Source organism: Haemaphysalis longicornis, unplaced genomic scaffold, assembly GCF_048455015.1.
Source record: "Haemaphysalis longicornis isolate Haplotype H1 unplaced genomic scaffold, Haemaphysalis longicornis Haplotype H1 scaffold_10, whole genome shotgun sequence".
In the NCBI taxonomy this organism is placed as follows: domain Eukaryota; kingdom Metazoa; phylum Arthropoda; class Arachnida; order Ixodida; family Ixodidae; genus Haemaphysalis; species Haemaphysalis longicornis.
Genome location: NW_027526204.1, coordinates 106,728,666 through 106,743,444, shown reverse-complemented (window position 1 = coordinate 106,743,444; position 14,779 = coordinate 106,728,666). Strand labels below are relative to the sequence as shown.

General features: G+C 49.3%; 1 protein-coding gene across 1 annotated transcript in view; it reads left to right on the top strand.

Annotated features, from left to right (window-relative positions):
* Nucleotides 1-364: 364 nt before the first annotated feature.
* LOC144159059 (sushi, von Willebrand factor type A, EGF and pentraxin domain-containing protein 1-like) overlaps nt 365-14,779 on the top strand; it is a 119,432-nt gene continuing 105,017 nt past the window's right edge. The window contains exon 1 of the mRNA XM_077690316.1: nt 365-1,192. Coding sequence (XP_077546442.1) covers nt 1,108-1,192 — 85 coding nt within the window. The 5' untranslated portion in view covers nt 365-1,107. The remainder of the gene's footprint in view (nt 1,193-14,779) is intronic.

Here is a 14,779-nt window from a genome sequence, read left to right as displayed (position 1 = left end):
CGTGACAGAGGGCTTTGGGGGCGGGGGGAGGGGGGGGGGCAAAAAACACAGAGTTTTTCCCATAGTCTAGGGACCTTAGGGACATCCGGAGACACATCGAGTCTCTATAGAGGAGCCGGAGAACCCCGTTGCATCCTCACCTGGGAGGTGCTCCCACGTTTTGGCGCACCCGCACAGGCAGACAGCGTGTCGTGGGCTAAAACGAACAGAAGTTTTTTTTCCCTAGTCTAGGGAATCTAGGGACAGCCGGTGGCACGTCGAAAGAGAACCCCGGAGAACTCCGTTGCGTGGTGGCGGCGCGGAAGCCACGGAGCACGTCGAGAGAGAGAGGAAAGAGAACGGGCGTTGTAAATGGAGGAGGGAGAAGGGGTGCGGGGGAGGAGGAAGCGAGGGCGGCGAACACAAACGAGCAGGCGGTGTGCCGAGAAAACGACCCGGCGCAGTTTCGCGCCAGTCGCTCCAAGGTAAGCAAGCAGCTGGCAGCCGTGCTGCCTTGCCTGGCGACGGTGCGAGGCACAGCGCGTTGTTGTTGCTCGTGGTTGTGTTGCGTGAGTGTTCGTCACGTGCGCCTGCGGAGTTTGCGGAGGAATCGTCGCTGTTGGTTGTGTGTCTTCAAACGTCGTCGCGTCCGTCGGGGCGACGAAAGAAAGTGATGTGTTGTTGAGCGCAAGACGCCGTCGTTGAATGACCCTGATGTGATTTTTTTTTTTCCGCGCGCGGACCAGTGCTGTTACAAGATCGGCGGGAGAAACCGTTTGAAACTCGGGCACGGCGTTCAAGGTTTTGAGAACTCTTCAAAGCATGCTGCTACCCCGGACTCCGTAGGAACTTGACGACGTCCCACTGGAAAGTTTGCGCGCGGAGTCGAACGGAAGGACACGACATCGGTTTGGGAGACCTCGGAGAACAAGAAACGATGTGAGGGAAGAAAAAGTGTTGAAATTTGGCAGTCGACGAGTGCGATTTTCTTTTTTTGTGTGTGTGACAGAGCTGCTTTTTTTTTTTTCGTGTGGTGTGTGTTTGCCTCGTATCGTTTTGTCGGTGACGGTGTGAATGGAAACGATTGCGTGACGCTGGGGGCCCCTCTGCTCGGATGCTCCTACGGAAATGAAGATGGGGTTTAAGAAAAACCTCGCCGCTTGCTCAGGATGCGTCGTTGTGCTCGTCGTCGCCTGTCTCGGAGTGACTTCGGGTAAGTTCTCGTTTCTTCATTGCGTTTTGTGTTTATTTCCTATCACATTCGTCTGTTCTTTTTTATTGTTCTTTATGAAATTTTGAACCGCGCGCCTAAACCTTAGACCACATTTAGGTCATGCCATTACAACTTGTTTTACGTCCATGCAAACGAAAGAGCGGGTGGTAATTGAACTTCCCGTGGAAACAGTTTACCATGCGTTTTCCACAAAGATGCACGGAATACGTGAATTCACTTCCGGCTTGAAACATTAAAAATAATGCAGAAACCGCTTCGTAAACTTGCAACATGTCGACAAAAAAAAAAGCTTTAAGCAAACCCTACGTTACCACATCAATCAAACAATACCGTTTAAGTTTCGTGGATTTTGTAGTGGTGCTGTTGGTTCCTGGAATCTTACGTTTTAAAGTCGTTAGATTCTTGGGTAGACATGACATACCATTGTCTGCAACAGCATACCGTTACATTCGTACAGGCGCGCTCCGGCCAATGCGTCCTTCAAGCAACGATAATGGCTTGAAATACAAAGGTTGGTACGCAATGGAGTTTGAATTGTGTTGTTACAAAACGAGGCCTGCGCTAGGAACTTGTTCTATACCGTCGCCGTCGTACACTTTGAATTGTCCGGCGCGTGAGAAAAGAAAGCGATAGAATTTACGTAGAAATCAGGTCCCTCGCGGTATGACATGTCGATATAAACTCGCGTGTCTGGTCCGTGTCCACTGGTAGAGGCAAATGCCAGCATAACTGACTTCCGTTACAGCAAAACCTTCGGAACAACGAAGTATTTGCAACCTCTCGTCAACCGTTTGTAGGCGTCAACTCAGCGAAACGTGATTCCAGGCGATTAACTTTATAAATGCTAGCCAAATTTATCGTTTTCTGAGAACGCTTCACTTTCCCCCCCTTTTTTTTGCACACGCTTTAAAACGATTCCATACTGCACTGAAGGGAATATCACTGGGGAGAGGGCAGCGTCAGTAGTTACGCGTGAGTGACGTGTCAGTGGAAACGAATCATTCATTTTCGCTGCCTCTTAATCGCAATGTGCTTACTCATTACCTGCAGGAATAACGCTTCGGATCCTAATTCTATCTTTTCGAGTTCCCTGTCTTTAACGAGCATCCTATGGTTTTGCCGCGGTTGTTTGTTTTTTTTTTTCATCGCGAAGCTTTCGATTTCGGTATGCATAAAAATTCGCTTCTACAGAAGCCGTACTTTACCTTCACAGCAATGCATCTGTGCCCTGCGGGTTAATGTTGCCGGCTGATACGTTGGTGTGGCCGTTCACACGTATCATTACAGGGTTAAGTAGGATAGCGCCTGTAGGACCCGGAAGTCCAGAGCGATAACCATGTCGTTCTCCGTCCGTGGCTCAAAAATGCCGGGAAATAAAACGCGGTGATAACGACGACGATGATGATGCCGCTGGAGAATCACTTAGTCTGAAATAGTACGCTGTATCATCTTAACCTTTGAACGGGCGGCTTTAACAAGTTGATGCGTTCAGAACAAATACGAACCTTGCATTGTATACTAAAGTCTTACTACGGTAGTCGTACCCTTTTCGTAGCTCTGCTAGTTATATTTTTTTTTTCCTACACTCCAACTTCTCCTCAGACGACCAGTCTTTCAACACCCGTGTCTCGCTCTATATGAGAACGACTCAAACAAAATAATCCACAAGCGCTAGATGGAACGCTTGGGCGGTTCTATCCAGGTATGAAACGGCGGGTCCTGTATACGCCTACGAGGCTTGCGTTTTTTGCCTTGTTCCTATTAACCCAGACTGTGCACCGCTCACGCAACGGCCGAGGGAAGCCAATTAGACTTCTTTTTTCATTATTTTTCATTTTCGATCTCTGAATGAGCGCCCAAAGAATGATAGCCGGATAAAGAAGTGAGCCGTTTGTCTGCACCCCGCCCCGTTCGCCCCGAAAGCGGGAATTGCGGCCACTGCGTAACCTTGGAGAAGGGGAAAGATAATAAAAAGAGGGTGGTGTACGGCGGAGCTTGTTGACATATTCTTCCCGGTTCGATGACGCTGCCGCAGACGAGGCCGCGAGTAGCGGCCTACACGGCGACGCGTCTTCGTGCTCTGATGCGAGGGAGGGAGACGGCGAAATAGCGGGGAGGAAGTAATTATGCGGTCCATAGCTCTCAAAACGTTCCCCTTATGGCCGCGAGCCCTACAGCCCTGAATACCGTAGCGTCCTCTCTACCCAGCACGATTACGGTGCACTGGAAGCACGGTCGCGCACGCGCGGAGTCTTTACGCCTAGACGTGGAGTAGCGCGAAGGTTGGCCGTACTCTACCATGTATGCGGTGTTTCCGGGGTGTCTTATTGGCTTTTGAATAGTCGTGTTGGTGTAAACTGAAACGCACGTAAGCAAAATGCTTTCTTTGTCTAATTGGGATTTACGATGACTAGTTCAATGATCGCAGCTTTTCTAATTCGGATTTCCCATGAGCAGCTTTAGTACAGCTGTATGCACGATTGAGATGTCAATCCGACCACGCACTGGGAAGTTTTGGTGCGCATTCTAAATAATAGCGGGAAAACTGAATTAATCTACATTCCCTTACGAATTATCGTTTACCTTGATTGATTGATCGACTGAAGGGTTTAACGCGCCGACGCAACGCAGGCGATAAGGCGCGCCGTAGTGGAGGGCTCCGGATTAATTTTGACCACCTGGGGATCTTTAACGTGCCTCGAAATCTCTGACGCACGGGCGTTTTTGCTTTTCGCCTCCATTAAAAAAGCGGCCGCCGTGGCCGGGCAGGGGAATCGAACCCGCGTCCTCCTGCTCAGCAGCGCAACGCCTTACCTATGAGCCACCGCGGCGGGTTATCTTAGAAGCTGTATCGTAGTAATGAAGAGCAGGTACGTTTCTTTTTTGTTTTTTCTATTATAATACAGCGAAGCTGTATATGACCCTTTGCTCGGGGTTTCTTCATGCCGTGGTCCGTCAGCTGAATACGCTTTCTGAGAAAGCCCGAACTTTCTCGCGAATTCTGTGTAGCTCTCTACCTGATACGTACACATTGGAAAAGAGTCAGAGTAACGGCTATATAATTCGACGCAATCGTTATGCCGAGCTTCATTCGCACGTCATGTTTAGTTCACAGCTGAATTGTAAACAATTCCGAATTCCCGTATCTGTCAATACATTGGCACTCTATTTATCAGTTCACAAAAAGGCCAGTACCCCGGACGAACGTCCTCAACTAAATCCGGGTGAAGAATGGAATCCAAGAACGTCGTTGGAGGCGGCCAAAAAATACGCCGCGGTGCTCTTCTCAAAATCGCCTGCCCCCTTGTCTATATAGTAGCGAATCATCACCGGCTCGCCGCTAACAAGCGCGGAATGAAAAAAATGGAAATATTGTTTAGAGGGAAACAAGCATGTGGCGCGCTGACTTGCCAAACACGCGTTTCCTCCGACCTGCTACCTGGTGTTGTTCGTCTATCCGCACCTTAGTGTAATTCACCCGTAACGCCCATTGTTTCCGTAGACACCGAAACTACGTGAGTCATCTAACATCCGGCGAGCCCAAGGTCGCAAGGGCGCCTTCCGGTTGACGACACAGCGCCCAGGTGGCTCCACGTTGCTAAAGCGATGCGCGTACTCGGTTGTTTCTTTCTCCTCAGGTTGTAGAGCTCACACAGCAAATAGAACAAAAAAAAAAAAAAGACAGAGGATTGCAACTGATAGGAGCAAACGAGAAAACGCTTACGTTCCGTCATTTTCTCTACGACGTCCTGGTCTTCGCGTTCTTTCTTTTTTATACATTACGCTCATTAACCATTTACCCTCACGGTAGCCGATAAGTACCGGTGGCTTAGCCCATATAAATCTCGTGCATCGGTAAAACAGGGCGCTGGCCTGTATCTTCTAAGCGCGGCCTAATTACAACGGAACCGCGTCTGTGGAACGAATATTCTGACCAGCCACCAAAAAAACAACAAAAAGAATTAGACCCGGATTTTTGGGATTGCATTACACCAACGTATCTACACCGACAAATAAGTGTTCGAAAAGAGCGCGGAATGAATATCCCGCTACAACGATTCAAAGTGAGTAAAGGAGCGGCGTGCAACGCGACTGATACGACCTTTCAGCGGGGGACCATTCGGGGGTACCGAGACTACAGCTTGCGTGCATTATTAGTCTCACGAACATTAGCGACAAATGACCGACATTATTACCTGCCGCAGAAAATCAATGCCACGAATGCACCGGCCTTGTTAAACAACGATGAACCGAGCTGCTTCTAGGGCTGGAAATCGTGTCTCGGTCCTCGCTCGCCCTTGGACGGTCAGTGTGTCCCGTTCCGCTGATGATCTCGTTAGCCATCACGATCGAGGTATAGGGTCCACTGTTCATGCGGCTGAGAGAGAGAAAGAGAGAGAGCGAGAGAGAGAGAGAGAGAGAGAGAGAGAGAGAGAGAGAGAGCGAGAGAGAGAGAGAGAGAGAGAGAGAGAGAGAGAGAGAGAGAGAGAGAGAGAGAGAGAGAGAGAGAGAGAGAGAGAGAGAGAGAGAGAGAGAGAGAGAGAGAGAGCTGCTTCTATCAACATACAGTATGCGCTTGTCATATCGAAACCGGAAACTTAAGCAGTATTGCGTTAAGCGCGGTAGGATTTCCTCTTAAATCACTGCACGTGTACCGTAAGAAACTGGAGTGAGAGGGAATAAGAGTAAAGCGATTTTGTTATAACGAGTGTTTGCTTTATGTGTAGATGTCAAAGTGTAAGGATGCCTGCCTGGCTTGTTGCACCACATGGTGTTGAAAACGAAGGGGGGGTTGGTGATGTGACACGCACGCACACAAATAAACAAACAAGGAATACACTACGAATAATCCTGGAGGTGTTTTCTCCAAGAAAGGGGTCCGGATCGAACACTGTCAGTGGCTCTACAAGGCTGCGTGCCGGCGGGCGGACGCCTGTTCTTGAAACGCCTAGATTAAAAAACATGTTTGTTAGACCATAACCACCAGCCAGACTTGTGCTCGAAAACACGCGACTGCGCGTGACTATGTGATCAGACAGACGGTAAGAGAGAGAGAGAGAGAGAGAGAGAGAGAGAGAGAGAGAGAGAGAGAGAGAGAGAGAGAGAGAGAGAGAGAGAGAGAGAGAGAGAGAGAGAGAGAGAGGTAAGGCAAGGGGAAACAAAAACGAAACCAAACCGCGCTGAGAATCTGGAGCATCATCGCCTCGCCATCTCCGTCCCAGTCAGCGTCGTCACGCGCCTCTCGGTGGTCGTCGCGCGCGCGCGGCGTGACCTGCAGGGCTGTCTGTTCGAGCGAGCAAAGACAGAGGTGGACTAAATGCGCGGACGAGAGTCGTCGTGAGCGACGCGACACGCGTCTTCTCAATTCTTCCTCTCTCTGTCGTGCCCAAGCCTGCCGGTTGCGGCTGGTTTGTGGTTGCAGAAAAAAAAAATCGAAAAAAAAAAACAAACAGAACGAGCATTCCCGACGGTGTGGGCGTGCGTGGTGCGACCGTACGCCCGGAGTTTTATACGACGAGAACCCGGACGAGATTTACCTTTTAATTCCGCGTGCCTCGCTCGCTCCTCGGAGCGCGCGCGCGCGAAACGCGGTATGGCCGTGCTGTCGGCTAAGCAGGACAAACGCTTTAGTGTCGCCTGCGAGTGCGCTTCCTTGTTCTCCTCTGTTTTTCTTTCTCTGTTCCCCTTTGTCTCGTTGTTGTCCTGGAAGATGGGTTGTAGTTGCCTCTTGCCAGGAAGGATTTCGTTTAGGTCGTCGCAGGCTTAAGGAAAGGGTAAAATGCGTGTCATCATAGCACTCGTTATGCGTGTTCAAAGGAGGCGTTAACGGAAGAGGGGGTGTCCATTCCTCTTTCGTGATTTTTGAGTGCAAGATGAGAGTGGAGTTGTCCGTATCCTTCCGGGAGGCTGTTATGAAAAAGAAGAAAAGGGGTACACAGTAAACGCTCGCTATAGCAAAACCCGCTTGACAGAGAACTTGCTTCGTTATAAGCGACTCTTCGTTAAAAGGGGATATGATTCCCTTTTCATGCTTAGAAGTCGGGACTAGCGTCGCTAAATAAGCTACGCTTAAGAGTACCGCCACATCATGCACCCGGCAGCGTCTGGGGGCCATTTTGTTTCTAGCTTGCAGTGTTGCCATCTCTCCCAACGAAACCGCCGCCGGTTGTGACGGCTGAGTGTGACCGGCCGCTCTCTAGCGTCCATGCAGCAGAGAGAGAGAGAGAGAGAGAGAGAGAGAGAGAGAGAGAGAGAGAGAGAGAGAGAGAGGGGGGGGGGGGGGCGCCCGGAAACAAAATGGCTGCGCCCATATGTAAACAAATGTCACGTGGTGCCGACCGACCAATGAAAATCCTGGCGGCACATAACAATGAGAGAGAAGAGTGCCGATTCTCTAAAAGCATTTATTTAGTGACGCTAGTCGGAACCATAAAACACTTGAAGGAAAGCGAGATTGGGAATGAAGCGATTTTCTTATAACCAGGGATTCCTTACATTCAACCCTCTTCATTGCCAACTCTTTATACAGGTGCAGTGCATGTGTACAGGTGCCATCAAAAGTAATTGGAACATGGTCTCGTAAATTTGCAAACATTTCTACTTCCGGAAACTAACTGACTGCATTAGTGTGCGTTTAAAGGAGTCCTCCCTAATTCCAAAAGCTTCCTGTGAAGCGGTAATGGCTGTCATAAAGCCAGTAAGACAAATATTTTGTGATATTCACGAAACCTTGTTCCAATTACTTATGAAGGCACCCGTACGTGAACGTCCTTAGTCCGTGGTGTTGACCGTTGCAACAAACTGAAGTCTAACGACATGATTTGCGTGTCGCCATACGCGGCACACTCCATACTTTGAAACCGCTCTGTAGGTGGCCATGGTCCAAGAAGTGCTTTTAAAGTTGGGAAACCGCGACGGAGGCACTCGATCTTATGTACGAGGCTGTTTCCTGCTCTACTGTATGCAGGGGACTTCATTTAGACATGCTCGACTTTCTTCCGGTGATCCGCAGTAGCCGCAATAAGCCCTCGTCTCACCAGAAAGTGCTAGCTGATCGTACCTCCACGACACCGGTGTCGCTGAGCGATATAGGACTAATATCGTCGCACTATGCAACCATCTGGGACACACTCACGTCTCAAACCCACACGCTACGTCCCTTCTTTTCACTTTTTTCACTTCTTTTAATTACTTCTTTCTTTGCTCTCTTCCGGCTTACGTCCTATTGTGACTTTATTCCCTCCTCCCCACTCCGCAGAATTGCATGTAGGCGACAACATGACGGCAGACATATCTGCATTCCTCTAATAAATCTCTCTCTCTCTCTCTCTCTCTCTCTCTCTCTCTCTCTCTCTCTCTCTCTCTCTCTCTCTATGTATGTATGTATGTGAACGTGATGTCCCTACAAATTCAACGGTATGAGACATAGAAGACTTAGAGCGTCATCGCGCGGTCCCTTTGAGTGCGATTCCGCATCAGTCAGTCGATTTAGTACCAAGTACCATTCAGTCAAGTTGAGAGCCTTGTGATACCATTGCTGAGAGTGCTGGTATCCCTTAGCAACACTACGTGGGGAAACAGACATCCAGTGACACGAGGATATATCAATCGACCTGTACTTGACACCTGCTCGTGGAGCGCGTGTTATCGCAAAAGTAGACCTGCCAGTACGGATCCTCGGGAATAGACTGACATCTTGGTCGCACTATTTATAATTGAGGAGACTCGAACGAAAGAACGTGGCTTGACACCTACTCGATAATTAAAGGAAATGGGAATTTATCCGATGTCATTCGCTTATGGGCGTGTGGCCGAAGTGATCGCGCGGGGTCGATTTTTCGCCGTAGTGCGACTGCATTCCTATCAGAGGCGAAATGCGCCAACGCCCAAGCGCGGATATTTCGACTCGCGTCGAAGAGCACCGACCGGGTGGGTGGCTGACTGGAGCTTATATCCGGAACATTCCCCTTCACACGTATACGGCCCGTGTGTGTTTACCACCGGAGGCGTGTCTTTGTGTTTGCATTGTGACCAGCAGCGCATGCTGCGATTGGCTTCTGCGAAGTTTACCGGACGTCCTATAGACGGGAGCTGCGCTTTGCTCATACTTTTACCGCCCTCGGGAACAATTTTTCGGGAACTTAAAGGGACTGTGCAACACTTCCGATGAAGGCTTTCACTCTTTCCTTCGTGTCTGGAAGCACTGAGAAAGCTATAGTTATCGCCAGCACGTAACGGCGCTGTGTCATTTGCTCGTCGCAGCAGATACACCTTCCGTTTCCGCATTGCTTTTGCGAATTTTCTTTTTGAATTGGCTATCAAATGCGTTCAGTGGTGCAACTTCAGCAGCAGCTTCAGTCAAGCTTTTTTTTTACTTTTACCGGAGCTTCTTTTTGAGCTGCGGGCACCTGTCACCATGTACACAATTATGATGAAATGAATGTATTATTATTATTTAACTGAAAGAAAAGCCGCCCGATGGCCGTACACCACCGTAATGACGTCATTCCAGCGAGCCAAGAACACCGAGACCTACAAAGACAAAAAAAAATTTTTGGAGCAAGTTTCTAAGTTATCTGATGGGCATAGAGCAGTAATATTTGGCTGAGGTAATTTGCGGCCCTTAATTTAACTACTGGATGTGTTGGTTGACTACGTTCTGCGAGTAATTTAAAGGGACCTGCTACACTTTTTTCAACTATTTTTGTAATCTTAAGTAAGCGTACATAGGATTATGATGATGATGATAGTGACGATTTGAGGCATCCGGGACCTTCATACAGTTACACTGCGCCGGGTATAACGAGCCTTCTCACATTCAGCCTCCACCACAAACAAGGCAGCTCCGGTTGCGGGAACGGGGCTGGCGACGCCTATTTCATTTGCAGGGCGTCTCAACACCAACCGGTTGACGGAAGACACGCGCCGCAATGATGACCCGAAGTTACGAGGCGCGGTCCCGAAGACAGCCCGGCCAGCTGGCCGTGCGGGGTCGTCTGGCACTGCCGTCCTTTGCGTCAAGCCGAAGGCCTGTCCTGCCGACTGTATATCAGCCTCGCGAGACTGCCTTGGCGTTCTGCTGGTATACGAGGCTTGGCGCATCTGCCATCTTGTCCGCGAAGTTTACGGTAGGGGTCTGGCGACGATTCCGCCAGCCGTAGCAACGGCAGCTGACACGGGCGGTTCCACACGACCAAGCGGTCGGTAGGCCGGAGTCAACCGCGTGGTCGAGCAACACCTTCTACGGAAAGAGAAAGCCTCCGCATCGGTCTTCCTGTCAGCTTTACCCTGCGATGTGATTCGCCATCACAGTGGTGGCTTAGTGACGTCGCTCGAACTCGGCCAGTTACAAGATAGGAGCTCCTTATCGGTGGCTCTCCGTGCGATGAGGCTGAGCCCTTTTAGTCTAAAGGGCGTTGTTCTGTACGTCGACGACGCACGACGGCGCAGCGAAAGAGAGGGTTGACGGGTTGGTGGTGCGCTTCGAAGGAGAGCCGACAAGCGAGCACGCTCGAGCCCGCACTCAGAGCGACTTGACCTTGCGCTGGGCGGCGAGCGTCTGCGCCGACGACGCCGACGGAAACAGCAGCTGGTTAGGCAGGCTGACGCACGAATGTGGGGCGTTGGGTACGCCGCTCTGGAGTGCTGGGCCACGGCTCTGCTGCACGCAGATGCAACCTGTGAGACCCAGCATCCGGGCTTTTAGCACATATGCTTCAAGCTTGTTGCAGACTGAAAGTGTCGGTAAATTCGTACGGAGGAAGAGAAGGTAGAGAGAGAGGGAGGGGGCGGGAGGGAGGGGTGGAGAGGGGGCAGGCCTTATTGTCTGAAGAGCATGAATTTGAATTAAGATGAATAACTGCGTTTGAGAAGAAAGCACGGCCATTACTGGACGCACAACTTCTGATTTGTGTTTATTGTCGCCCCCCCCCCCTCGTCATTTTTTATAGTAGCAGTAGTAGAAGTAGTGCCACTTTATTTAACACTGGGTTCAAGGTAGGGGGTGGCGGAGGCCCATTTTTTATAAATGCACTTTCGTTTCCACCCCTGGAAGACCGCTGTCGAGAATTTCTATCGGCCTCATTGATTGTGTTTGAATATTGAATACCATTGCAGCAGTTTGTGTGACGTGTTTTAGTTTTTTTTCTTTGATTTTGTATCTATTGCTGCCGTTGTATGTTCAGATTTTCTATGTATTTAAAGATTTTCGTTGTGATATTTGGGCTAACAACCTCTCCCTTCTGTAACGCCCTACGGGCCCTGAAGGTATTGAAATAAATAAATAAAAATAAAAATTCCGTTTCACCGTACCAGTTCAATGATCAAGTGCAGTTAACGTGTGCACCGATAATTGTGTTTTTATCACTTCCCCACAATATGGCAGTCCTGTTCACATTACTTTACTGCAGCGCGAAATTTGAAAGTTTTTTTAATATTTGATGGGAATCCTCTTCCTTTGTGTTCGTTTGAATTCAAATTGATCACCACCGAAGACTCTACCGACTAGCGTTTCTTGCGTTTTTTAGCTAAAGAACGGCTTCCGCACGAGGCTGGAACACAGCCGAGTGAGTTGCCAGAGGCTAGTTTTTTGCAAACCGAACAAATGGCCCCTCTAGTGCTTTCGCATTAAAAGTAGTCCCGATCATGACAGGTTCGCAGGGTCGCCACGCGGGAACGTTGTTGACACTGTGGTGCATCGGGCGCGCTCGTTAAGTTATGACCCCGGCTCCGCTCTCCGCTCCGACTGTGCACAAAGTTCGTGGTTACTTCTAAGGAGAAACCAAAACGGAACTAAGACGTCCCTCTAACCCGGCACAAGACAGCGGGAGGAAAGCCGGTGCCCGTCCAGTGCAGTGCCCTTGTCGTCCCCCACGCCAGCGCTGAGCTGTCCTGCAGCAGCCACCCGAGCGTGCGTTGGCTGACCCAGTAAGCCACGTCTTTCCTGCGAAGCGATCCCCTTGTCTTGGCGGGAAAACGAGACCGGAAGTATGCGCACACGCGCGCGTGGTCTCCGGGCTGATTCTCCTTCCGGTCGCTGACGTCACGTGACTTCGGAGACACGAGGGAGGCGCGGTCGGTGGTGGGAACAGGCTATGCGCAAGGGTGGGAAACATTCGAGGACGCAGAGCTGCGGGAAACGTTAGCTCAGTGACTCAATGCCGGCGTTCAGAGCAAGTAGGCCTAGTACTTTGTGACTCCGTACCAGTGGATCTTAAGGGGCCATGACGACAACAGAAACGCTTGGTTCATTAACGAGACTGCTATGTCCCGATAACAATGACGCCTATTTTATCGCAAACTTCAAACAAATGTTGCAGACGTTAAGGAAAACACACGGAGCAGTGGGGCGATTCCGCAGCCACGTTTCGGCGATTATCCTGTGACGTCACAAAACCTTGTGGGAGCGAATGTCGCCGGAAAAAAAACTGTGGTTGAATCCTCTGTCATAGCAATCGATAAAACATGAAAGTGGAATGTGCAGCGAAATCTGAAGCTGAGCATGATTTGCGGGTCGGCAGCTGTCTTGTGGGTGTGCTTGGCAAGCGACGTCCTGATGGCGGGTCGCCTCGGCAAAGTTGTACTGGCGCCATTTCTGTGACGGATATGACGTCAGCGAAATCTTGGTGTATACCGGCATAAAACACTTTCGTGTTAAAATATAAAACCCGAAAGCGAACAACCCTAAGTATAACGTACTCTGAGTACTAAAGGTTGCTTCCCCGCAAGAAGACGCTGTGTGCGGGGATGCACCCTTTACAGGCCGCTCGCTTTCTTGTACTGGTGTCATTTCCGTGAGGGATATGACGTCAGTAAAATCTTTGTGTATCCGGGAGTAAAACACTTTCGTGTTAAAATGGCAGGGCGATTGTAGTGGGGCTTCTAGTTTCGTTTGGTCTTATCACTCGAATGCGAACGTGCAGTTGAGCACTGATACATATGTCTTAACTGGCGACATATAGTGCGTCATCCCTGCCCATTTTACGTCACCGCAGCGTACATTTGGAGCGTTTTTTGACTCTTGCGTTTCTTTTTTCGGTTATAAAAGTGCCTTTATTGTCTGGAATGGAGCTGATTGAGTTATACTGAAGGCTAGTTCTCTCAAATCGAACAAAATTGCATTTTGTCTGCCTGACCCCTCTGATAAAAACGTGATCCTAACATCCGCGCGTAGACCGCTAGGCTTCAAACCCTGGTCTCTCCGAGCACGGTGGACGCATGCCACGCTTTCGGTGGATTGATAAATGGGATAAAATATGATGCTAGTTGTGGCCTTTACGTACGGCAGAGACGTTTCAAATTGACTATATTTCATTTACATTCTATTGACGTTCCGTAGTTTGCGGCCGGTGCAAGGCCGGCCCTCGCAATAAGGGTTTCTTTTTTGGGGGGAGGGGGGGATACATCGAGCTGCTCTCAGACAGGTCTTAAGCAGTCCGAAATGACAACTGAAGGGGACCTAAAACTAGCAACGATGCGAACGAACCGTCTATAGTCAGGGCCTTCGTCGACAAGAGCACAAAGAATAAAAAGACTACGGGTTGAATAAATGAGTTTCCATTTGGAAATTATACATGAAATCGAGCCACACAAAGTAAGGTACGGAAGGGCACGATGCGAAAAAGAACCACCGTAACGTTTATTTTCTTTACTTGTTTCTCTCTCTCTCTCTCTCTCTCTCTCTCTCTCTCTCTCTCTCTCTCTCTCTCTCTCTCTCTCTCTCTCTCTCTCTTCTTTCTCTCAATACCGTCCGCTGTCGTACAGAAAACAGCTGAGCGCGGTCCCGTCTCAAAGCAGTTCGATAATTTTCTTTTTTTTTTTTTAACTTAAGTCGGTTTTCCAGAGGACCGGGGTTTAGCGCAATATTCAGATGCGACGTGGTTAAAAGAACCATTAATTTCTGGAGCGCGAGGGAGTGCGGACCGTTTGCCGTTGTGATTAGTGATCGCCCGATCCCGTCCCTTTCGCGACGTAAATCAAAGGATAAAAGCAGGTGCGCTGCTTTCGAAAACGATTAACAATCCACAACGCGATAATAAAGAAGTTCGAGAAAAAAAGAACAGCCCACCCAGCCTTACGGAAGAGGAAATTACAGTAAATATTATACTTCATGTTTTTACTCGACACACTAGAATGTACAAAAACAACAGAAGTTTGCTAGAGTCCTGCAACCTTTTACGGGAAACAATAGGTTCATTTTGCATTCAGAATTAAGGACGCTTTAAGGTCTTGATTGTCCTGAGTGCGACTAAACAACAAACACTACAAATAGGTGGATGACAAACATGAACAACGTAGGAATAGGCTCTAAAATTATGAACAAGGGGAAAGTATCGCATAAATGGAGCAGTATCACGAACAGGAACACCGCACTTGAAACAGGAGCAGCCTTGTAATACTCTAAAGGAACATGGACAGGGAAGGAACAGCGTGTGAATGGCGTTGAAATGTAGGAAAAAGAGCTCGGCATAGCAACAGGTCCACCATGTACCGATAACCGAAAGGAGTATGGACGGCTGGTTCAGGACTACATACTACTATAGGGCCTGCAGAACAACGTTTAGGAAC